The 26,589-nt window shown below is 44.5% G+C and overlaps 1 protein-coding gene across 1 annotated transcript in view; it reads left to right on the top strand.

The window, feature by feature from the left end:
- The window catches only part of LOC133348676 (collagen alpha-1(XI) chain-like), a 153,018-nt gene that overhangs the window by 43,414 nt on the left and 83,015 nt on the right, over positions 1 to 26,589 (top strand). Inside the window, 11 exon segments of the mRNA XM_061561617.1 lie at positions 2,351 to 2,590; positions 4,337 to 4,417; positions 7,509 to 7,541; positions 11,047 to 11,310; positions 14,787 to 14,843; positions 17,163 to 17,204; positions 18,006 to 18,068; positions 21,007 to 21,081; positions 23,168 to 23,251; positions 24,304 to 24,360; positions 26,048 to 26,101. Of these exon segments, the coding sequence (XP_061417601.1) occupies positions 2,351 to 2,590; positions 4,337 to 4,417; positions 7,509 to 7,541; positions 11,047 to 11,310; positions 14,787 to 14,843; positions 17,163 to 17,204; positions 18,006 to 18,068; positions 21,007 to 21,081; positions 23,168 to 23,251; positions 24,304 to 24,360; positions 26,048 to 26,101 (1,050 nt within the window).

Here is a 26,589-nt window from a genome sequence, read left to right as displayed (position 1 = left end):
ACGTCGGTAAAAACTGAAGTTAAAATTAATAAAAATAAAACAATAAAATCACGACGTTTCGGAGGCAACACAAGCTTCCGTCTTCAGGTGAAACCGTCACAGCAAAATATCTGTATACAGATATTTTTTATTTCACCTGAAGACGGAAGCTTGTGTTGCCTCCGAAACGTCGTGATTTTATTGTTTTATTTTTATTAATTTTTATTTCAGTTTTTACCTACGTGACTTTACCGAAATAACTAATAGTATACCCCTCTGGTGTTATAACCTTGTGATGCACATGTCGATGATATCATTGTGACATCAATGCCATCGATGTGATGACATGCACCGTTTTATGTCAATGATAACATCCGTGTCATCGGTGCTCGCTGAAACCACTCCGACAAGCCAACAGCTTTATGCGTGCACACGTGCGTGTGAGCTTCATGCCTCGTGCTCTAATTCCATGATGTGAATATCTTGACATGTGAGATTGCTGCTGCTGCTGCCGTGTCACCGTCCCACCGTGCTTTTCCATTGGCACAATCTCCATGTGAGGTGGATGTTTACCGATCGTGCAATTGGATGCGACTCGCTCGTGTGCCCGTGCAATGTGCTACCCCCAGCCTCTTTCGCTTCCCGCCACAATCTTCACTGCTCCTCACTGCTGCGTTCACGACCCCCCCGCACCCACCACAACAAAGCAGCGCACTGCATTGCACCGTAGACTTTTCATTGCCCGAGCACTGCACACAGCTCTCTCCTCCTACAAATTAGTCCGTGCCCTTCTATTAGCAGTGTATAACCTCTCATCACCGCTGTAATGAAATACACTCGGTATCAAACCGCAAGGCCAGGTGAAACAACATGATAATTGGAGAGGGTTCTTGCAGTCTATAAACATCTCTGGCAGATCACCAGCATTGGATGAAGCAAGCCCGACTCTGTGGATGTGATGATGAATATAGAAACCGGTCTAGAGTTTGTTTGTGCTAAATTGTACTCTTACAGAAGGCAAATATTCCTCCCTCTCCTCACTCTCCATGTCCCCTATCCTCATTTCAATGCTCCCTCTCATGGAGCTCCATTCTCCCACACCTGACTCTCCACGCTTCCATGCCTCACTTTGATGATCCCTCTCCTCACTCTCCATGCTCCCTCTCCTCACTCTCCATGCTCCCTCTCCTCACTCTCCATGCTCCCTCTTCCCACTCTCTACGTTCCCTCTTCCCACTCCCACTGTTGACTCGTAATGCTGCCTCTCCTCACTCTTTACGTTTCCTTTCCCTATTCTTCATTCTGCCTCTTCTCACTCTCAATGCTCCTGCTCCTTACGCTCTGTGCTGTACTCTTCACTCGTCATGCTCCATCTCATTATTTTGAAACTCCTCATTCTCCACACTTCCTCTCCTCACTTTTCATTCTTCCACATCTCAATCTCCACGCTTCCATGCCTACGCTCTATGCTCCCTCTATTGACTCTCCATGCTCCACCTCTTCACTCTTTTTGCTCACTAGTTAAAGGTCAGTGTTGAGGATTAGGCTGGGCGAATGTGAGTTAACTTTCACTGTCTGCATTTCTTTGTTAATGCACCAGCTGAAGGCTTCCCCATTCCATTTATAGAGTATGTGGCTGCTATAACTTTTCCACGATAAGCCACTTTGTTGAGCTATTATGTATGGCCAGGTCGCTTTAAAAAAGAGCTGCAAAGCTCAGTGGGGGCCTTGCCTGGTAAATAAATATCCGTCATGGGTCTTTTGGGTCCACACTTCCTAGCGTCTTAAGTATGGTCATGCAACTTGTTTGATCGTACTTCACCACTTTACCATGCTGGGGTTAGTGAAGGGCAACCCACGACCAACGTAGATGTCACTCGCTACTGATTTTAGTCGTGGTGGACAATCGAACTCGAGTTTACCAGGTTCATAGTGCAGTGCCTTAACCACTGCAACATTGTGATAATTGTTTTTTTACCCTTCTATCTGGCAAAAAAACTAACACCTTTTTACAAGGAGTCATGTTTGCATAGACCACAATACCTGCAGTCATAATACAAACAAAAGACATAACTCTAATAATGTGCACTGTCCTTGAAGTTGATTGGTCCACACCCGAGACAGCTTTCCTTAGAGCCTAGTCTCACATGGGTTGGACCAGATGACGCCAAAAGGCGCCTTTTGGCGTCATCTGGTCCAACCCATGTGATCGTAGGCAAATACCGTTCTGCATTATACACACTAAACACCGCCTCCTACTTCCATGCAAACCTCATCTCTCTAAGTCATTTATTTATTCCCCCATATTAATTTCCAAAAATGTTTCTTCCCCTTACTAACCCCCGCTACCCATCTCTCACTATGCCTTCAGTACTCTGCAGAGGAATTCGCTTACGAAGACTATGACTACAACCCCGAGACTGACACCCCTACAGACGCAGCAAGGCCAACGGCTCAAACCGACAGCGGCGACCAGATAGATCTAGACACCGAGGGCCAGTACGGCGAAGGGGGACTTGGTACTGAAGACGAGGTGGATGCTTCAAACCAGGTGGATGCAGCTTCGACAAGCAACACAAACACGGCAGGGAGGATGGATGGGGAGCCCGAGGTAACGTGTGGACACGTGTGTGTATGTGTGCTCATGCCGCAAGTTGGCACAGTAGGGGGCACAGCTGGTGCATCTGCCAGTCATCTCAGTCAGTCAACCCATGGCACCTGAGTTTGTCCCGTGACCTGTCAGCGGGCCTTCGACACTTCACGTGGTTTCAAAGTGTACTTGGCCTGGCACAGGCGCCGTGGTGACATCACCATCACTTAGTGGCGAATGGCAGGTATTGGTATTGATATGCCGCAAGTGAGGAAGTGCAAATGCAGTGCTCAGAGGTGTGCGAGCACTAAACTGTTCAACTTATATTCCTCTATGCATACGTCAAATAATAATCTTATAATATTATTAAGGTGCTTGCCAGGCAAATCAAAGTGCCTTATGTCAGAACTCAACCCCGATCATTGGGAAGGGACCCCCAGTGGAAGCTGTCGTTGTGCTGCAAGACGGGACTCCTCAGTTAAGGGCGCCGCTTTGGCTAGGGGATGTTAGCTCCCTTGCCTGGAATACAGGAGGTTGTAAGTTTCATCCCGACCATGACCCCTGTGTATTTGGAGTTTGCATGTCTCTCTCCCCATGGTCGCGTGGATTTTTCTTTGGGTCCTCCGGTACCCCCCCCACCCCCACTTTCATTTAAAATCAACATCATGCGTTTAGAGTATTTGGCCGCTATTAATGTCCACATGATAAGCCACTTCGTTGAGATATTATTTGTGATGGCCAGGTCGCTTCTGAAAACAAAGCTATATAGCTCAGTGGGCCTTACCTGGTAAAATAAAAAAAATAGTTGAGTTGAGTTTGCCAGTAGTGGGCGATGTTGCTGTGTGTAGTCCCAATTCAGTCATCTGTGGGTAATTTTCAAATTTGGCAAATGCGGACAATGACTCTGACTCGCGTTGACCAACTATTTCCAAATTATGTCACGATATCTTTAACGTCCACTATGAATCAGACGGCGTGTATTATTTCACAATAAATTCTAACCAGGGTGGCTGCTGGATTCCAGCCACGAATCCTCTGCGACAAGCAGCCAATGCGCTGCCGCTGGGCCACATCCCACATCACCCCGCCCCAATGGAAAGACCAGAGGAGATGGGGGACAGAATGGGAGTTCTGCTTGAGTAGCAGCAGCAGAAACAAGCGGTGTGTGGAGCGAACTTCCAGTGGGATGACATTCCAGATGTCAGGGACAGCAGCGGAGGAGTCGCCCCTCGCAGAGAACAGTGGTGGTGACATGAACACTCTGAGCTCGCTGGCATTCGGTTTATAGTTGTTACGAATTTTATAGGGACGTGACGATTGGATAAATGTGCTTGTTCTTGATTCTTGCATCTGGATGAAGCTCTCCAATTTAGGTTGAAAGCATTAATGTGTTGAAAATAATGTATTAAGATCCGATGAAGGAACTGTTTAATTTGCTTGTTTCATTTCCTGTATTAGCCACCTCCCACATAGTCGCAGATGGCGTCTTCTACACGATAGGACATAGATGTAGAGGATTGTGTTCAAACAGAAATAATGAATGAACGCATGTGTGTATAAGTTTGATCATGTTGAATACAACTCACTGGTTCAGTGTACATGTGGTAGATGTGCATTTTAAATATGCATGTGAACCTACATATGTTTATATGCATTTATGCTTGACACAGGGGGCATGGTGACATCACTACTTCGTGGTGAACGGTGGCTGCTGTAATTGTGTGTATGCTTGTATACATGAGTATAAATGTGCGTGTGCAATTCCAGGCACCGTACTCAGTTGACGGAGAAGATGATCTTGATGTTACCAGAGTCATCGCCAAGCCATCACACAACCAGTCACTTGATGTAAGTATCTTTCTAACATTGCAGTAATGCAATTGATGAATCAAGCAAATATCACGGAGACTCAATAATCTTTTTCCAATAGGTTATTTATCAGGAAGTTTTACTGTTTCCAATAAGACATTTAAAAAGTGAATTTCCACAGCTGCTTATAGTCCAAGTGCGGTTTTCTGGGTTGAGCTGCACATTGAGTGATTAATTCATACGATCTGTAGTGCGCACACATTTCAGAGGTGCGGGAAAATAAATAAACGATTACCGGGTCAATGTTAGAGGGCACATGGGAAATAATCCGTTGTTTGTTTATGATCATGGCCTCAGATTGTTACGGATTCAACAGGAATACGTTTTTTTCTTTACATATCCAATGTTAGAGAGGCCAGTGAGTAAGATCCGGAATGGCTGCCGAAATGTCAAGACTGGCGATCATGGCAGCAGTGAATTATGGCCAGGATGTTGTTGATTACCTTGAATGAGGCAGTTTTAGTCAAGGGTGCAGGTTGATAAGCAAACTGCAGAGAACAAGTTGGGAGAATGGAGAATATTAATTGTTAACCCAACCAAAGCAACCCTTTCAAGGATGTTGTAATAGGTTGGTAGTTATTAAAAACACAGAGTGTCAGGGATCGGCTTCTTTATGAGCAGAGTAACTTGTCTGGTCTTTGTGATACAGGGAATTTGACACAATTCAAAGGTGAATTGGCGAGGTGGCCAATCAATACTAATGTTCTTAGAGAGCATGTCTTGAAAATAGATAGAGAAGGGGTTCATCGGCGATGATATATAGGAAATTATTATCTCAACTTCTGAAATGGTGATGTGGAGCTGAGTAAGGGTTTGAGGGAAAGGGGTTTGATAATGGGCTGGTTTACATTGTCAGTTTAGTGATGAAAGAATCGCGGTATCCCTTTGCCAGGATCGAGGGTTTCATACACGAGGTGGAAGCTGGTGAGGTTGTATGAAGAGGTTTTTTGACCTCCGATGACAAATGGACCTGTGTTTCCTCTTGATTTGAAGCTTTCGTGACTGCAGGAATGCATACTTTTTGGTTCTTTCGGTAAAGTCACGTGGGTATAAAATAAAATAAATCACGACGTTTTGATCGCAAAACAAGCAGTCGTCCTCAGGCGTAAAAAATATAAAACAGCAGTGGAACTGCTGAACCAACGAGAGAGTAGTTACAACCAGATTGTATATGTGGCGATGGGCAAGCAAGCGGGGTCTGAGCTGGAAAGGAATTCCATCCACGGACCCAAGCACGTCAGTTGTGTTAATGGGGGAGATTAGGGAGAGAGGGATTAGAGAGGGAGATTAGCATGAAATGAGCTTCCGTCGCCGCATAAGAGTATCAAGCCCGCATGTGTGCACAACACCACGCAATGCTACTGCTGCTGGCATCTTCAGGCGTTGAATTGAACAGCATTGCAGGAGAGATCAAAAAGAGTACAACAAACACAAACCAATATGAAATTGTATAATTTTCCTGCCACGAAAGTTGACTCGGACAAATTATTTAAACGAAAAAAAAAACTTAATTTGGAGCTTTTGTGACTGCAGGAATTACTCTTTGGTTCTTTCGATAAAGGATAAAAAAACTGCTCACGATAAAAGTAAATTAGAGAAACATCAAAATGGACTTGGAGTGAGCATTCCAGTATTGAGTAAACATGCGTAAAGGAGGTCCACAGCAGTGTTGACGCCACGCGTACACAATCCCACACTCCGTTCCACCGCTCCTCTCCCCGTGATTGTCCCCGCAAGAGCGTCGTGCTCACATCACATGCCCTCACGCCTCACCGCAAACCTTCTTGACTCTCCCTTAGCCCCTGCCCAAGTTCCCTCTTCTACCAATCCTCTTTCTCTCCACCTCTAATCGCCTCCATTTTACTGTTATTTCCCACTCTTTTTATTTCAAATTCCCTGGCCAATTCCCAGGCTGTTTACTCATCCCCTGAGTTTCCTGGAGTGGTTATTGGAGTGACCAGTCAGGGCTCTCAGCCCGGTCCCCTGAGTTCCCTCGCGTCTCCAGCATCACTAAGTCCTCGTCTGGCCCTTTGGTGGTAAGCACTATGCTCGCTGTCTCTTACATGTCAGATGCAACTTCAAATGAAGTTATCACTCGTGGAAATGTGTCAGCATTCACCTTCTATTTAAACGAGGACAGTGTAGACACTATTTATGTAATATAAAAGCCCATATCATTCTAGTCGTGTTTGTTCAGGTTAAATTCCAGGCTCTGCCCATTCTAACTAAGTTCACATAATGAGATAATTGTTTTAAACACACTTCCTGAGCACAACGGCATACGCAGCCAGCTACAATTAGTACTTCTTAAGGTTGTAACAGATAAGAGTGGAACATTGTTCTTGAATTGAGCAAGGTTATTATTATTATTATTCTCAGGGCTTGGGGAAACTAGATGATGGGAGGGAATTCCGAAGTGGAGCATTGTGAGGAAAGGAGAGAAAGGAGAAGTGAGGTGACCTCCAGTGCGGCGATTGTTGAACTCCGTGTGGATGAGACGAAGCTGTCAGTCGGGAAGACCAAGCCATCAATATTGGTTGAGGCATCAACAAGTATCTTCATGAGAATAGTGACCATGGTAGTAGTGATAGAACGTTGAAAAGGACTGCTCTACATTGAATTATATCCTATCCAGTGCAGTGAGATTGGAACTGGGTGCTTACCTATTCATAATAAAGCGATGCGAAACGCACACCCCAATTTAGGATCGACTCACAATCATGCAACAACCCAACCTGCCAAGTCAAACCTTGTTTCAACTTTTTCACACATCTATTCATAACTTTAAAAATATATATTTTCATTTACTTCACCAATTGTGTTTTGAATTCTCTTAGCTATGCAATGATTATATATTCATGTATTTCAAGCTGTGTATTACGTGTTGTTTCTATCAATGCATGTCATGTTTTGTTGGTCTTTTTTTCCTCCATTTCGATTGAATCTGATATTTTCTGTGTGGCTGAATCGTGAACGTCTTTGCCCCTCTCCGCTCCCTCTCTGACCCCCCTTGTTGTTATTGGTCGCATGTCCCCTTGCTCTCCTGCCGCTGCTGCTTCTCTCTCCACAGAGCAATGACATCACACACTCAGACGACGCCAGGGTGAGTCAGTGGGACTAGGCTGAGCCACATCATTACGCATTGCCGTGAAGCATTGTGGGTTAAGAAAACATGTAAATACATGTATTTCATGTGGAGACAGAACGGGGTTATATATATATATACAGTATATTCTCTTTTCCCATAATACTCCGTGGCTATGCAGAATGAGTGTGTGTACGGCATTGCTTTTTGCGTTGAACATGGCTTTGTATTTTATCTGGAGTGCTCTTGTCAGCAATATCTGGCAACCCAGCAGTAATTGTTTAACAAGCCTGACTCTGCTGATGAAACCCAGAACGTTGAAGCCGGTCCGGAGCTTGCTTGCTTAAACAAATGCTGCTGGATGGTATTGGTCTGGAAAGCCGACAGGCTGATGGACTCAAATATGTTTCGATTTTGTGTGGAGATGCGTGCTGTTGGATAGTGGGGTTTTTTCTAGGGCCAGGGCAGCATACCACGTGTTAAGTTGTAGAATGTAAACAAGTAATCAGATGAAGCTACGGTGATAATAATAACAAGAGATTACGTAATGTTTATTGTGAAACTTCGGGTACAAATTACATAGCGATCGATTACCTTCCTAAAGTAACCCTAACAGCATTCACCATATAATATAGGGAACGAATGTGTGCTAGATCAACACGCCCACATAGTTTGGCCTTCTTAGAGACTTACTGTATTTGAAATGCTGTACTGCCTGAGCCATGAGAGACAATGAGCCGTACTCTCACTCGAGTTGTTTCCTGAAAATTCTATTGGAGAAATAATAGGTGTAAAACTAAATAAAACATGATTCACATACTTAGATATAAGATCTCATTCTGACGGCCAGTGGCAATGAACTGCATGCAATTATTGAAGCAATATACAACGAAAAACTGAAAGTTGGGCTCAAGATAAACAGGCTGAACAAGAGTTTAGTTCAAAATATTTGCGAAACATTCAAGTATTTGTTCAAGGGACCCTGCTGAGATCGAAATGGACCGTTCCCCAAAACGAGGAAGTAAAGAGGCAAGTGATGGCTGAGTTGGGGGGTTTTCGGGAAACGCAATTTTGTAATGAAAGCAACGTTCCTGTGTGTCTACCGAAGAATGCTTCCAATCGGCGCACGTTATGACTACTGGCTATTTCATTGCGGATTGGAAACACGGACACTAAAGGAGAAAATGGAACGACAAATTGAAAGTGTGCGAAAAGAATTGTGGAGAGATGCGTGGTAGCGACTACGCTGGGAGAGAGAACGAGGAACACTTGGGATAGTAAACAAATGCAGGTTGGAGACATAATAACGTTGACTTAAAAATAGTGCATGGGCTGGAAACAAATGTGGCTACAAGGAATGGTGGCCGATGGACGGAGACTGCCGTCGGAGCACAGGCAGCCAAAGGAGAGAAGACACCCCAGGAAGACGACCAGCAAACCCTCCATGTGCCTCTATTCGTCACCATCTGCGTCTCAATTCTCTGTGTTTGTGGTGTTTGTCTTTGCTTCTCAGTTTATCTCTGTCAGATAGATTTAGTCTACTTTTTGTATCTATCTCTCTATTCACGCCTCTGTTTCGTTGTACATTTATGTGCATTTCTCAGTCTTTCTCTGTAATTACGTAGCTTCGCATTCTCCATTTCCCTCTGCTCCCATGTTCCTTTGTACCTTTGTGTTTCCAAGTCAGTCTCTAATCAAATCTGTAAATGATGAGAAAAACCCATCATGAGTATCAAACAAGACACAAAAATGTGTACACGCCTTCATGCATGGGCAAAATTCCTGTCAGCATTTCCCGAAGACGTGAATTATTATTTTGTCTAAGGTCACCGTCACAATGAATGTGAGCAAATGTCACCAAGTGGCAGGAGCAGCAGCAGTGATGCAGCGATCGACAACTTTGGCCACAATGCACTTCTTCAGGATGTGGTTTTTGCACATGCACAGAGGCTGCGTGCTTTGACACATTTCCGTGCTGTTTGAAGCTCAAAGTCTATCTCTCCCTCCACGTCACTGCATCTTTTTACTATCTTTTTGTGTCTTGGCATTTATGCCACTGAATATCTGCACATCATTGTATATTCCCATGTTGCCTTTTAAATATTATCTTTATGTGTGTCTACATCCCTCTGCGTATGTTTCTGCTTGTGCTTCAGTACAGGGTTTTGTGTTTGTGTCTCTACCTGTACCTGTCTCTCGCTTGATGTGACCCTCACTCAGGGCCCCGTCCCTCCTACTACCAACAATACTACCACTGCTGCTTTTCACAAAAACATACGAAAACTAATTTTGTAACAAAAGATTGACAAATATCAGGAAATGTAGGCGAATGAACTTGCCAATCTGAATTACAACAAATGTTTTCATATAAATATTGTTCCTTAATCCTTAAAATGTGCATTAACACGAGTTCACCGATATGAAATCTGTGGTGCACATCATAATGTGTAACAGTATGAACCAGATGCACGAACTGTACATGATCAGCGCCGTAGCCACTGCTGGATGCTGTTGTTAAACATCATGGCCATAGCCTCGTGCGGTCCGACACTGTGATGGAACCGCTTCAAACAACGCGTGAAGCACTCAGCCTTTGTGCACTATGCTCACACCATCGGCAGCTCCTAAAGAAGTGCACTGCGGTTCTCTTACCTTGGGCCACCAATGCACTTGAGGGACTGATCATGGGTCTTGCATTATGCACAAAGGCTGAGTGCTGTGTACACGTTGTTCCGTGTTGTTTGGAAGGTCTGGTTTTCCGGAATGCACTACTTTTTCTGCTACGTGGATGGGCTTCTCTCGTCATTGATCGATTTGATCACTTTGATGCAGTATTCCAAGCAGCGCTGTGTACTATATACAGTAATAGAAAAAGTCAAAGTTATGTCCTACTCATCGCCTGTCATAGCCCGAGGCCAATTGTGGATATTCCACATTCCTATGGTGGGCGATGAGTCTATCCATGGGACAACCACTATTTGACTTCCCCACTCATGATCCAGTTCGCTCGTGCAAATGAGATCATCCTGGTCTGGAGTTGTCACCAAGTGAATCAATATACAATTGAAAACGAGGATACAATGTGTAATGGTGAACATGTGCATTATGTGTGTAAATGTGAAACGAATGTCTCAACAAGTAGTATCCGTAAGAACCAACAAACACATTAACCACTCTGATTGTGTAAGTGGATCATAACCATGCAGTGCTTCAGTGCAAGTTGCTTTTTTGGTACCCGCTGGGTAATAACACTGTCGGTTTATGCGACTAATTTTGTGAAAATAATTGTATAATCACTAGATTTATAGAAAACTTCATGAATACAGTTGCATAGATATATTGATATGTATATTATCTCATGAAGGAGCTTGCGTACATACTAAAGCTTTGTCGTTTTATATTATCCGTTGATTTTTATTTTGCCACGATGCAAAAAAAAACATTGGATCATATAAACGTAAGAGACTAACATGCTTCGTTCCTGCCTCCCCGTGCCTCCATCCCCACGCTCATCGCGGACTAGCCTGAAGAGGAGGACTCATTTTCCGAGGAGTACACTGGCACCGATTGGGAGAAAACGCTCGAAGGCGATCGAGATGCCGACTATGGCACCACCAGGAAGAACGACAGGGCTGATCATGGCGACGATGATCTCGATGGCACCGATTATGGGAAGCACAAGACGTCACCTCCAAACCAGGATTATGACTATGACTATGGCCTCGGCGAGGCCATCCCCAGTGAAGGTCCGCAGGCCGCTAAAAACAGCTGGGAGGCAGCGGCGCGTGTGAGTGCAGGAGGGCTCTCTGTTATTCTCTGCGCTGTGCAGCCCGCGTGTGTCGTCGGATGCCCGTTGTGTGTGTGGAGAGTGGAGACTGTGGGGAGCGGTGGTGTCGCCGTTAGCGCGCTGTGCTTCGAAGCTGGCAACCTGAGTTAAATTCACACTCACGGCCAACAACAGTGACGATTATTTGAACCAGTCCTGGGCCTGCCCTCGGTCAACTCAGAATCAAATGAGTACCTAGTGCGGTGTGTAAACATCGCCACTGGGGAGACAAAGGCGGTCACCCACCCTCTCGTGTGCCGTGTTCGATAACAGGACTTTCCCCAACAGTCTGTTAAGGCTATAGGGGTATCTTTGTCCTTGCACTCTGCAGTGTATTGCTTGCGTGGAGATGTCATGTAGATAGTCTGTGCATGCTTGTGTGTGTGTCAATCTGTGTATTATTTGCCTGGTAGGTAGATGTGTAATGGTCATTGCACAGGCAATAGTGTACATCTAACTCCACTGAGAGTTGAGCAAGTCGTCTGGAATGTTGTGCGACACCTTTGCCAGATGCTGTGACGGCTCTGCTTTATCTCTAAATGTACGGGTATTTTGATAAATCTGCGTGTTTCGAAATAATACTTTAATGGATTGTTAATTCTAATGCCTGTTTGGCGCTCATTCATGACGGTGTTATTAATTGCATTATTAACATCGCACTTAATGCCGCGTCTACGTGTAAACCTAAACACGCGAACAGAGTATATCCGCAGAGCAGTCACACCATGTGCTCGTTGTATTTGCGCAGCAATGTGGGGGCTTCCTCAATTCATGAACAATTTACACCTTAGGGGCCGCCCATACATGACGTCACGCACCTGGGGGGGGGTCAAACATTTGTGACGATGTGTGACGAGGGGGGGTTGAGAACTGTGACGTCACATCAAAATGCGCAACTTTAAATAAATATAGACAACACGTTCTACTTAGTTAAATAGACTTTTTAATAAATGTTTTCTCCTACAACATCAGAGTGCAGCGCCACATTAAATACGCACTACAATGACAATAGTTTAAAGCGATTTGAAGCATCTTTTTTGGGGGGGAGGGCAGAGCTTTGTCACGTCATATTTGAGGGGGGGTCTAACTTTTTGTGACGCCGTGTGACGAGGGGGGGGGGGTAAAAAATCGTCCAAAATCTCGTGACGTCATTTATGGACGGCCCCTTAGGGCGACCGTGCAGTGGTAACAGTCGAGCCTCGGAGCAGGAAGCACCTGTGGTCGATTACCGACTCCGGTACCTTTCTGTGTGGAGTTTCTATGTCCTCCCCCAGTACTGCACGGGGTAGCTTCCGGATTCCTCCTGTAGCTAAAACAATAAACCACACATTGCTGAGGGTGTCAGACAAACGTTCCAATGCTGCAGAATGACCTGCACACTACTCAATTGGGATTGCACGTGACAGTGCATCCTAACATGGCGGGACTCTTCTGAAAACGAGTCGGTCGACTCAGTGAGGCTTTCCTGGATAAAGAATCGGGATAATACGAGTGGCTTGCGGTTTGTTGTGAGTCTCCATAGGGAGACGAGCATATGGGTTTCACATTAGTGTGAATGTTGGTATATATAAAATGAAAACATTATAATTGTGTCCTAGAACACATGTTTATGTCATAGTGAATGGTGCCTTGTGGTAGCCAGGCCAAAAATTCCCCCCAGATGATTTGGACCCCCCATACACTAAACGTGTGTGTAGGATGAGGAAAAATATGAACAAAAATGTAATGCGTGACATTATGGGAAGCCAAAGTTAGGGCATATACAGGTCGCAGGCACATATGTCTGATGTATCTTAAACGCGTACAGTCACAACCCTGTGTACATTGTGGCATGAGGGTGACCGTGCTGCACTGTTGAAGCAAGCCTGACTGCCGATCTTATATTATCCCAATGCACTTTACAGCAATTATAAACGTTAACATAAGATGGTAGTGGTCGAGGTGACGAGTGGAGTTATTCGAAGTGGGGGTGGAGTCATGGTGACCAGAGAACACGTGGGAGAGGTTAAGGAGGGGTTGGTGTAGGGGGAGTAATGGGGTAGTGGTAGGGGTTGTGATAGGATTTGGGGTAGTAACAGGGGTAGTGATAAGGATATGATTAGTTACAGGAGTAGTTATTGTGGTTGGGGTAGGTCCTAGATGACGGGCGGGTCCATGGAGTAGCAGTCGCAGAACGGGCTAGGGTAGAAGAGTTGGCGGGTGTTTTAAGGGAGGACCGAGCGCCGGTTATAGTGAAGATGATTGTTTTATACGCAGTGGGAGTTCGATCCAACGATGGGGAAGCAACAAGGGAAATGGAACAAGAGAGCCAGAGCGCGCAGGACGAGGGAGGCACAGAGGATCAGTAGAGACTGGGAGCGTAGAGGGCAGGATGGGACAGAGTAGTAAGATATTCGAGAAGCAAGATAAGGTGGGGCAAGGCCTTTGAGGGATTTATAAACCAGAAAGAGTGACAGATGTTAACAGACATCGAGGGTAGACAGGGAGTACAGTGTGGTTGGGAAAGGAGAGTAGAAGTGTGGGGAGTATGGGGGAAGTAAAACATTATCTGGGCTGAGGCATGTTGTGTCTGTTGGAGAGGAGTGAAGGCATGGGCAGACACTGAATGTGCAAATCAGCCCAGGGTTTGCTGGCGTTGAACCAATAGCGCTGAAATGATTCACTTCCAGGAGGAGGGCCGTGTGGCTGATAGGATGTGAGGAAAACAACGTTAATATTTTATGCGGAGAGGCAGGCAATGGAAGCAGGTGAATTGTCCACTTCGTTGTCAGTGCAATTGATGTGGCCTAGGACTTCATCACCTCGCGCCACCCTCCCCACTGCCACATCATTAACGCACGCCTGCCCCCCAAACGCTTTGATTCAGCCATCTCTAGCTCCTTCCCCATGTGGATAGATATCCCCAGTGCTATGTGAGTTATGTAATGTGAGCTGCGGTCGTGTGCATGGATGTTGCATTGGATCTTGTGTGCATTTTTCGTTGCGTTTGCATGTTAGTGGGTATCCAATGTTGATTTGAAGATTTCGTGACTGCAGGAATCCATACTCGTTGGTTCTTTCGGTAAAGTCAAGTAAGTATAAAAAATAATAGATCACGACGTTTCGATCGCAACACAAGCAACCGTCATCAGGTGTGAAACAAACACAGCAGGAGGACTGCTGACGTAAGAGAAAGAGCTGCTGCAACCTTTCTCCTACGTCAGAAAGAACCAAAGAGTATGGTATCCAATGTGTCTATGAAATGGGTTTCCTTCGTGTGTGTGTGTGCATGCGATGCACCGGTGCATAGGATATTTCACATGTGCAGCGTACGATGAGATTGTGCCTACGTGTGTGCGCGTGCCTCTATATAACATGCAAGTGCCCGTATATAAGCGTAATCTATATGTCTGTGTTTAAGTGTATGTGCCTATGTATGTACATTTTCGAGTGTGCAGGTATCGGGAGATTTCGGAGAGAAGGGACAGAAGGGAGAGCCGGCAGTCGTGGAGCCGGTGAGTGTAACACGTGGTGACGGGGTGATGTCATGAAGATCGTGACATTGTTGGTGTAGACCACGGGGGTGATGTTGTCACGAAGGTCGTGACATTAATTGAAGCAGACTTTAGCAGCTTCAAAGAATGCTCCTGGGAAACACTGAACTAGGCAGGTCCCATTGAGCACGGAAAGCGGAGATTTGATGTTTCCCAAGTTGGGACACGGTAAGTTTTGCGCTAAGCTGAATGGTGGCCACAGTGTTTATTCATTGCCCTAGCCTGTACATTACATCAGGCAACTCAGCATCGTTTGTTTAGCAGGCCCCGCTGATGAGGTTCGGGTCAAAACCCATCCAGAGTTTGCCTGCTTAAATTTAAAAAAAGGTCAAATTTAACTTAACTTTCATCTAGTCTATTATCCCAGTAGAATCATGATACTTTGTAAGGCGTTAACTGGGTAAATCGTATTCTATATTTATATGTTGACCTCAGTTCAGGGAGACTGTTGCTTAATGATGTGTATTGTGCACGACACGCCGAAACTCGTGCTACTGAGAGATGCCTCAGCTCTGTGCCTTCATTTTCTACCACCCTAGCGCTGTACGAATCTGGGTGTGCCTTGCCTCAACTCAGATTTAAACGTGAAACGAGCGTCGTTTTGACAAATTAAAGTGGCATCACCAAAGAGACGATTCTCAAGTTGCCACCAATCGATGAATGGCGAAGGCGCTTATTATGGAATCTCCCAGTGAATATTTTCATACACTGCACATGCAGTCCAAGACCACTAGGTAGTGATGCGGGCACAGCAATAGGAGAGAATGGTAAATCATTAGTTCCCGATCACTTTAAGGACAATAAATAAGCAGACAATTCACTTACTATATTATTGTATTGACGTAAAAGCATTTTTTTTCACATCCCATCGGCCACACGGCCTTCTGGGAGTGATTTTTTTCAGCAGATTGTGTTCAATAGCAGCAAACTCTGAACCAGTTTCAATATGCAGTGTCTCATCATCAGCCAGGCTTGCTTAAACCATTTCTGGTGAACTACAAGATGCGTATAAGTCAAAAGGACTCTCTGTAGGATTCTGGGTCCTGGTTCAATGAAAAAAACTCTTACGATGCATAACACACTGTGCGGAATGTAAATAATCAAAGCGCCTCATTTTTTCAAAGGCAAACTGGCAGGGAGTTTTTGTTCTGTGTCACTCGTACCCACACTCAACCGTGAGTGCTGGCATGGCCCAGTGGTAGCACATTCGCCACTTGTCACGGAGGTTCACAGCTTAAATACAGCAGCCGCCCTGATTAATGCTGGGGTTTGTTTTAACCATCATAATAATAATATTATTCACCCATCTGCTTAACAGGGGTCATTCGCGTGAGTAAGCCGTTGTATGCTGGTGTCAGCATCCTAAGTTTGTAAAGTTACACCACAAATGACTGTTGGGATGACACATGGCAACCATCGCCCCTGACTGTGAAAAGTGTCACGACCCTCCTAAAAAAATGACGAGACTTCGGGAGGATATTCTGGGTCAATAAGCATGACAATAGTAATTTAACTATTACTAATGTAAATATATGTTGAACTTCTTGCACACTGTACGTAGCCAACCATGCTAATCTAACTACTTGAGTGTTGAGCAAAACTAAAATACTCTCACTTGATTTGAAGCTTTCGTGAATGCAGGAATTACTCTTTGGTTCTTTCGATAAAGTCTCAAATTTAGTTCTACCTGATGACAGTTGCTTGTGTTGCAATCGAAACGTCGTATTCTATTATTTAATTTATTTTCTTTTTACGTGACTTGACCGAAAGAACCAAAGAGTAAAATACAATATATTCAACATATTTTATTAAAGTATAGAAAAACTAAAAACGTTCACAAAGTTGCATGGACAGATGCATGCATGCTTGGAATGACGTTGAGAGAGTAAGAGGAGCACATGGATTAGAGAGTGCACGCCAGTTTACGACATCCACACTGTTCACGAAAGGGGGCTTAGGCAGGACCACGGAACCTCCGAGTATCACGGTTGGCTACGTACAGTGCAAAAGAAGTTTAGCGTAGAGACGTACGGCAAGGCCAGAAGGGACTATGTCAGTCAAGGAAAGGAATACATTGGAGAACCCATACGCCTAGGAGATGGAACGATGCGATAATTTTGTTTATAGGTGCAGGATGGATTGGGGAGGCATTCATTCAACATTAGATAACTCATGGCTGATGATGACGATGATGACTTAATGCATGGTTTTTGTTTTGATTTCATGTAAATTTGCTTGGCTTCTCACAATTGTACTTTTGTGATATTTTTCTTTCCTCAGGGGATGCTCATTGAAGGACCACCAGGGTTTGATGGCCCCCCAGTAAGTGATTAATTCGAATTTCCATATCATTGATTCACAGACTGTTGGGGCAAGTGTTGTGAGTGAGCACCTATTAAGGCCGGCACTTTAAACGAGGGGGTGGACATTTATCACTACGAGGGAGGGGGTGGATAGTCAGCACCACGCCCGGCCGCTTGTTTCTCCCCAGTGCTGATGTTTACACACCGTGCCAGGTTCTCATTTAAGGCTGAGTCAATCAAGCGGAGGCCCAGGATTGGTTCAAATATTCCTCACCGTTTTCTGGCCACGAGCGGGAATTGAACTCCAATGGCCAATTGCGTAGCCTAGCGCATTAACCACTATGCCACTGCTTCCCACACATACATGTTTATACGTTGTGTTTACAGATTAATATGCACGTGTGTGTCTTGGGAGTGTCGGTGATAAGCAGAGATTGTGGTGTTCGTTCGTAATTGCACATCGATGGTAACACATTTACCTCACAGCAAGAACAGTTCTGGGTTCGATTCCTAACTTGGGTGCCTTTTTGTGTGAAGTTGTATGTTCTCCCCCTGCATCAGTTTCTTCTGTGTTCTCTGGTTTTCTCCCACAACTAAAAAAAACACACGCATACAATGTAACTGTTTTTTGGCAAACAACCCAATTACTCAATTGGGATTGCACACAACAGCAGCATCGCCCCCTACTGGGATAACGTTGCAGGACCGTTCTGATAAAGTATTGAGACTCAGTGGGCAAACAATCGGTCTAGAGAAGTAGAAAAATATTCCTGTATGATGTGTCCACGTGCTGACGAGGTGGTGATTCGTGTGTCCTCAGGGATATCCAGGCCCTCCTGGACCTGTTGGGCCTGCAGGACCTTCAGGAGACAATGGTGATCGGGTGAGATTTCTCTCCACTGTTTAATCTTAAATAGAGTATTAAAATAGACGTACCCTTACATTTTTGTACTGGTTTAATTAGGGGTGTATTTAATGAGAACAATCATTAGGTAGGCAACCCAAAGCTTGTTGAAAGGAGAACTTGTCCAGCCACACAAACACTGACGTTGCTAACTTTAACACAATCTCTGCCGATTCCAAGTCCAGCACAACCTCTAACAATCAACACCACCAAGTACACGGGTTCCCACCCTGGTCATGTAACCCGGGTTTTACTCTCCAGCTGAGCTGGGTTCTCCCTCAACATAGAGCTATTGTCACTACTAAGATATTGTTATTACTAAGCTACTGTCACCACTAAGACGTCATACTGACTGAGCCGCCGCTCTGGAAAGCGATCAAATAGTTGATTTATAGACAATCAGAGCTGAGCACCATGGCTTGGCAAAACATCAAACGCAACAGGTGGACTGAGATCAGCTGCTGATCGAGATGAGACTCGGGTCATCCTCAGCGCCATTCTCAGTACTGCCCCTATTGGTGGCAGTCCACATGGTGCACTCTACCGGTGAGCTGGCGATGCTCGAACCGACAATTTCTCAATGTGGAACATTACAATTGTACTCTTTGCCAACGACACCCACATTTTCTTCTCCTTACCCTCATTTACCCCTCAGTGTTCCTCTCATATCTCCTCCTGCCATTCAATCCTGGATGGCATTTCACTTTCTCTCAATCCTTCCAAACGCCAATCATTTTCTTTATTTCGGCCTCTTGCTCTCTTGCTTGTGTTCCCACCATCTCATTCCCTTCCTTTCTGTCTCACTCCAGTTTCCTCTGCCCTCGACCTTCGTGTGTGCCCTGCGACTCTTCCCACACGTGTTCCGCCCACATTGGCACTTCTTTGCACATCTGCCGCTATCCTCTAACATCAAGAAAATCTTCCCTCATTTAAATCTCTGCTACCAAACCCCTGGTTCATGGTCTGATTTTTATCCATCTTCACTACTGTAATTGTCTTTTTATTGGTCTCCCGGCCTCTGCTCTTACTTAACTTCAACAAATTCAAAATGCTTCCATATGTGTTATTTTCAATCTCCCATTTAATTATCACACTTCACTTATCCTCCTTCAATGCCACTGGCTTTCCCTTTGTGACTGCTGCCTTTTAAAAAAATATTTAAGCAACACCTCTGGACCGGCTTTCACATTCAGGGTCTGCCTTATACCTTCACTCCTCTCCAACAGATGCAACATGCCTCAGCTGGGATAATGTTTAACTTCCCCCACACTCCCTACACGTATACTCTCCTTTCCCACCTACCGTACACTTGCTCCCTGTCTACTATCAGTGTCCGTTAACATTTGTCACTCTTGCCTTCAAATCTCTCCATGGCGTCTCTTATCTCCTTCTATGTCCCCTCTCGTCCTCTTCATTCTCAATCTCCTCTCTGCCTCTCTCTCTCTCCCTCCTTCTTCCTGTGCTCAATTTCGTTTTCAGTCCTTCTCCCTCTTTGCACCTCTCCTCTGGAATCAACTTCCCTTCCACAGCTTCCCGTCCCTCCCCTACCCTTCCGTGATCCCTAAGCGGCCCTATTTCGCTGTTACTCATTAATCTATCCTTGCAAATTCCTGCCATCTAACTCATTCTATTCTGTCGCCGTTTTTTTTTTAAACTACGTCAAGCGCTTTGAGTGAAGGCGCTCTATAAATATAACTGGTCTATAGTTTTTTCTTTGTCTCACTTCTGCCTGTCAGTTGCCACATTTTCTCAATTGATTGTATGTATGTATGTTGAACTTCTTTCACACCATACGTAGCCAACTGTGCTCATCGGAGGTGCCGGGGACAACAAACTAAACACAAAAGCAGTTTTAAAGAAATTAGTTTTCAAGCTTGATTTGAAAGTGGATAGCTCAAGCGGCTTCCTAATATCGGAAGGGAGAGCATTCTCTCCCTTCCGAATCGACCGTAGAAGTGCATCTGAAAATGCACGATGCAGTTACTGTCTTTTTTTTATTGATGGTGACATAAGACAAGATGACCACAATGCAGTTCTTCAGTGACTGGTGGTTTTTGCATAATGATATAGGCTGTACACATTAATTAAAGATTTTTCGGTCAGATCACATAAGTCAAATGTGTGTTCTAAACCCTTCTCCACCTGACACAGCTGATTAATAAAGTTGTCACGTGAACATACGTGCCAATTTATTACTGCTTCAGCACCACCACTGGTCGTGTTGAAGAGAAATCAACAACATTCAACAATTAGGTATTCTGGCGTTTTGCTCGTAGTTAGAATCAACATCAAGAGGCATTTTCCAGAATTCGCGTGTATGTCTCTCTCTAAAAAAAACAAGTATATTTACACATCCCATGAGCCACATGGCCTTTTGGATGCTATTTATTTGCAGCAAAAATTGGCTTAATACTACAAACTCTGGACAGGTTTTGACATTCAGTGTCTCATCAGCAGTCAGGCTTGGGTGAACCAATGGCGGTGAACTGCCAGATGTTCGTAGGCAAGGGACCCTCTCTATTAGATGTGAGTTTACTTATATCAGAAAGCCGTGTTGGTGATGGGATGTGTGAATTTTTTTTTATAGTTTATATGGAGACACAGATATGTGAAAGGAGGCTAATTGTCTACTTTATTTATATTTAGATTTAAAGCTTTCGTGACTGCAAGGGATTCATCTTCTTGGTTCTTTCGGTAAAGTCACGTAGAATGGAAATAATAAAATAATAAAAATAGAACATCATAAAATAATTCTCACGACGTTTCGGCCACAACGCAAGCAGCCGTCCTCAGGTGGAGAGCAGGTCTGTCGAGTAGACAGAGTCTGAATGACTCTGTATATATATTATCAGCGATATTGTGCACAACGACACGAATTATTCATTTGCGTTATGTATAACTATTCTCTCCTTTCCAGGGCCCCTCAGGGCGTCCGGGCCTCCCTGGTGCTGACGGCCTGCCTGGGCCGCCTGGAACCATGCTCATGTTGCCGGTAGGACATCACTCATGGCCAAGGCACTTCCGCTTATGCCCTGTCCTTCTAACTGGAGTAATGCTGCAGAGATGCTTGCTACGTGCAAGATTAATTTAATCGCAGTTCACAGGAGGCCTGTAACGATTCGCCTCCCAAGCAATTGCATTTAAAGAAATAAGAAGATAAGTGTGTTGCTATACAGCGGCATCATTCATGCAAATTGCATCTCAAAACGCCACAGGAGTTCTAATGCATGTAGTTTTTTGCACAGGGCACGCGGGAAACCACATGCAGCCGGCATTAACAATTGGCCACGCTCTCTCTAGCCATAATTTGGAAAGTTTGGTGAACTCCATTAGTGATCACCTTGGCGCCCATGAGAAGAGAGTTTCGGAGCACGTGTGTGATACACCAACCTCCGCCGACTCCAGAACAACTTGGCTCACTTCAAACATATTAGCTCTCATGTCTCCTCATTTAAATCTCAACATAAATGTGCCCACATAAATGTCCTGGTGAGGGGTGGTGGTGACTTTTCAAGTCTTTCATCCAGCAGTGGATAGACCATGGCTGATGATGGTGATGTCCCCATAACCAGAAAGGCCCCTTCTCCAACTAGTCTGGCTCCCTCGAGATTTAACTCAACTCCCCTTCCGAGGGCACACACCCACACTCTACCCTGACCCCTGCTGCTTCACATGGACGTATTCTCACGTCAAATACTTGAGCACGTGCATCATTCTTAAAGTTACAAAGAGTAATGGGCACTGTTTCCATAGATTCAGAGGTATGGAGGAAGGCAGACAGAACCCGGGCCAACGATAGCTCGAGCTCTGTGGTGCTATATTTGGATGTTTGGTCAACTCTATTCATGAGTCTGATACTTGAATTGCAAATTAATGAACTGTAACGATTCCCGGTCGCGATAATGTTTGTGAACACGTTATTCACGCCTTTTGTTGAATCCAGCGAAAACCGGAAATTAGGCAAAAAGCAATTGCACGAAAATAAAATCTTCACAGTTTGGAAAGGAGGGGGGGGGGGCAGGCCTGAAACAACCGCTTCTCTCACAGATCAAGGCATTCATAACAAATATACTGAAATTACCAGCGCCATTTATAAATCTATCGTGTCTATTGCCACGTGATAGGGAAATTAAGTATGTACATCTTTATCATAAAGATAGGATCGTAAAGGCACGAGTACAAATCAACGTAATTTTTTTTTATCGTGTATATTTTTTAATTATTAAAATTAAATGTTTTTTTGATAATGAAATAACGTTTTGGATTCGGACACGGTTTCATAATGTCTACGACATCGTGTTGCAACAAATGTTTGTGTTTCGATGCACCTGCTACAGTATTTCAATTTGATCATTGGAAACTATTCAACATGGTCGTTAATAACACTGGAGCCTTTAAAGGGAACGCATCGATGACGTTTTGGGCAATGGCCCTTTCGTACTTGTGGCGTTTCCTCATTTTCCTTTTATTGCCACTTGCTTTTAGATGGATGTCATCGCTCTCTGGGCAATTTAGTGGTACAATTACATTATATTAATGAATTTAATTTATTTTGAATAAAGCTTTAGCGATTCTCAAAACTATGTTTCACAAGGATCCTGCATTGGGATGTTTTGGTCCATTTTGCTTGAATATGTTTTGTGAATCAGAGGGAACGAGCCTACCCACGTAAATGGGTTTACTTCACCACTTTCTGTAATGTCACCTCCTAGTTACCTTGTAGACCAGGTGTTTCGGCAGTTTCACAAATCCACAAATCCGTTCTTCCAAAGTAAATAAGCAGACCAAACACATCCTTCCCATATCTGTCTCTACATGTAAAAAATATAAGTACTTCCCATGGGCCACGTGGCCTACAGGGAGCGATTTATTTAATACAATCAAAACTCTGGAGCAAGTTTCAACATGCGTTGTCTCATCAGCAGTCAGGCTTGCTTACACCAATGCTGGCGAACTGCTAGAGTGTTGTCCATGTAGGCTCAGTAATGAAATACATTTTACATGAATTACGATGCATATCTGTATATTGCCAGAATGTTCCTTGTATTATATACACATTGCTGCTTTTTGTCTTGTAGTTCCGATTTGGAGGAGACCAGGAGAAGGGACCTGTCTCATCGCCACAAGAGACTCAAGCCCAAGCCATCTTGCAGCAGGCCAGAGTATGTGACCCTGCGTCTGACAGACTTTCCTTTGTTGTCGAATCACCCAAATATTCCCGGACCCCAGTCCTGCAAGTATTACATTCAGGGCCAAATTAATACATAGGCTAATAAAGCCTTTAGGCCGTCAATTTTTGTTGGCCCTTCTTTAGGCTTTCCATTCCATGTTGAAGTAAGAGCTGAGAGACGGTAGCACGGCCATTGGACACTTTTTTGTCTTTGAATTATGATGGCAGCATTCATGACTCTGCCACAGCAAAAGATTGTAAAAGTTTTGTTAAGAAATTAGTGTATTGAGTTAATCTGAACCCGTGACGTGATATTCATTGCATTAATTTGTGTGCATTTTGTAAGGCCGCCATGACACAGACTTATTTCATTTAAAGGTTATAATCCCTTGTTCATCATGACGTCTCAAAAGCATTACGGATATCGTGTGACATGAGGGTTCTGCCTTTGTAGTGAGGGTTGTAAGTTTATGCTGAGGAGGGGGAGGAGGCCCCTCGCCCCCCCCCCCCCCCCATGTGGAGTGACGTCACCTGCTAATTAATATTAATGGTGGAGGGGTCCATTTGGAAGACGTCACCTCTTCATGATTATTAATGAGGGGGGCTTTTCGATGTGGAGTGACGTCACCTGCTCATGATTATTCATGAGGGGGGGGGGTGCTACATGTGGAGTCACCTCACCCACTCATGATTATTAATGAGGGGGGGTCCATTTGGAGGACGTCACTTGTTCATGAGTATTAATGAGGGGGGCTGGCCGACGTAGGGTGACATCACGCCCGGGACACACAGACATTCTTGGCCCATTATAGTAGTAAATTGTCATCATAACCAGAAAACATTCAAACGAACGTGCTCTAATCCAAACATTTACAAAGGGTTTAATCGAGCCTCATTGAGCGAGCAGACCAACGCAGTATTAGCTGCCAGCTCGAAATGTTACATCCCGTGTAGAATGAGAAGACTGTTTCGTTTGGCATTACACTTTCCAACAGAGTGAGTCATTGTGCGTCGAATGTGCGATGACCGATGCTTTTGTTTCAGCTCGCTATGAGGGGCCCGCCGGGGCCTCTGGGATTAACGGGACGGCCTGGTCCTGTGGTAAGCCTTCACACAAAGTCATTGCTTGACACCATCTAAAGAGTGTTTTAAAAGACGACATTTAGTTGTTGCCAAGTTTGCATTTTGGCCTGAATATTAAAAAACATTGAAAGTGATATGATTTTCTGAAGCAGTACCTGCTAGTTAGTGATAGTCATGATCTCAGTTTGATGCTGCAATCGCTATATGAAGAAGTGTGTATGATCTCGGATGGGCATGATTGACTGCAGGACCGTTTGGGAATCGGTCCGTAGAACTGCTGCAAATTGTAGTATTTTTTTTAGGGTTGAATTTGCCCGTAAACAATGAGAAAACCCATTACGAAAGAGACTTGAGTGCAGCACCTCTCCATCAACAGGGCTCCCAGAGGCATATTGCAGCAGCAAGCATTGATGACTGTGTTCTACTGATGAGTCCTAATGAGGACAAAACTAGTCTACTTTGTCTCACCGCAACCTGTTGTGATGGCCACATTTTTCTCAACTCTTTGAGTTGACGTAGTAAGAAACAATATGGCCATGTGTGCAGTTATTCTGAACTGGTAGTATATACAAGGCAGCTGTTAAAGCACTTTGACAGTGGCCCATTGGCCCAGAAAGAACGGGAACCACTGGTCCAATATGTTCACCGTGTCTTCGTTACACAGTGAACATGCGGTGCATACTGGGTGAAGGGAAAGCCTCATCTGCCATGCACATTTCCATGACTCGCTTGATGGTGGAAAGCCATCGTTTTGTGAATTATGTAGAATTCTGTCGAATTCAGTTCAGCACGTGGAGCGAAACGTCCGACATCGTTCCAAATAACACGCAGTACAGCTCGGAAATAAATTGTCGAGCTGCTCTGTAAGCTTCTGAGCGATCTACTCATTTGAGGACAATTACAAAAATTGTTAAATCGGGGTTGTGAGCGCATATGAAAGGTAAAACTGCGAGCGTCTTTACAGTGTAGTAGGGTTAGCAGGAATGCATGAATAACTTCACTATTGTACTAAGATTGATATTGCAATTGTGTCTCTTTATGTGTTTGTGTGTGTGGTTGCCTGTGTGTAAATATGTGGGGGGCGGTGGTGTAGTGGTTAGTACGCTACGCTACGAACCCGGCCCCCTGGGTTCAATTCCCGCTCACGGCCAACACCAGTGACGATTATCTGAACTCATCTTGGGCCTCCCCTAGGTCGACTCGGCCTCAAAATGAGTATCTGGTGCGGTGTGTAAACATCGCCAATAGGGAGACAAAGGTGGCAGGACGTGGTGCTAGCCACCCACCCCCTCGTGCCCGGCCTTCATAGGTGCTCCTAAACAGCACTTGCCCCAAAAGTCTGTTAAGGCTACACGGGGGATCTTTCCTTTTGTTTTTGTAAATATGTGCATAGGCGTGGAATATAGATCTGAAAGAGTGCAGACCTCTACAAATTAAAAAAAAACGCAACACATTCATCAACAACACTGTTGATTTAAAATAAAAAAATATATATAATCGGTAAAATTTTGGGAGATGTCTCCATAACACAGCAATGGTTTGGATGTATGTGCTATGAAGAAGGGCATTTTCTCGAAACGTCACCACTTATATATATTTTTTTCATTTTAATTGTGCTTGCGTACCACTACCAACACAGCAACACCAAATAACGTACATATGCTGAAGTGTGCGTATGTGTGTTTGTGTGTCTTCCCTTTCTTAGGGATTACCTGGCAACTCTGGGATGAAAGGAGACGGAGGAGATATGGGGCCTCAGGTAATAACTGACAAGATTTTACACGAGTGGAGAACACGTGTTCACATTTCACCCGGAAAGTCCCTTGAGGTGGAACATCTTCAGAAGCTTCTGAGTCTAGCCCGTTGAGCGATACAGCTCTTGTTCAAGGGCAACTGGGCCAGGAGACACCCCATTACAAAGGTGTTCAGGGTTCTAGATTTGAAGTTTTCGTGACTGCAGGGATCCATACTATTTGCTTTTTTTCGGTAAAGTCACGTAGGTTAAAAAATAAAACAAATAAATTAAATCACGACGTTTCAGAGGCAACACAAGCTTCCGTGTTATTTTTAACCTATGTGACTTTACCGAAAAAACCAAAGAGTATGGTGTTCAGGGTGTCAGCTGATGCACACAAAGCAAACACCCATTGATAGGTGAACAGACATTTCTAAATCTATTACCTATACAGATCGTGTTCGTATAATATAACAATGCACGACATTCTGTAATGTATGACCTCGTAAATA

Source organism: Lethenteron reissneri, chromosome 27 (assembly GCF_015708825.2).
Source record: "Lethenteron reissneri isolate LAM-NWPU_2019-01 chromosome 27, ASM1570882v1, whole genome shotgun sequence".
NCBI classification, from domain to species: Eukaryota; Metazoa; Chordata; class Hyperoartia; order Petromyzontiformes; family Petromyzontidae; genus Lethenteron; species Lethenteron reissneri.
The sequence above is the reverse complement of the archived record's forward strand: the minus strand, read 5'-3'. Positions and strand labels throughout refer to the sequence as shown.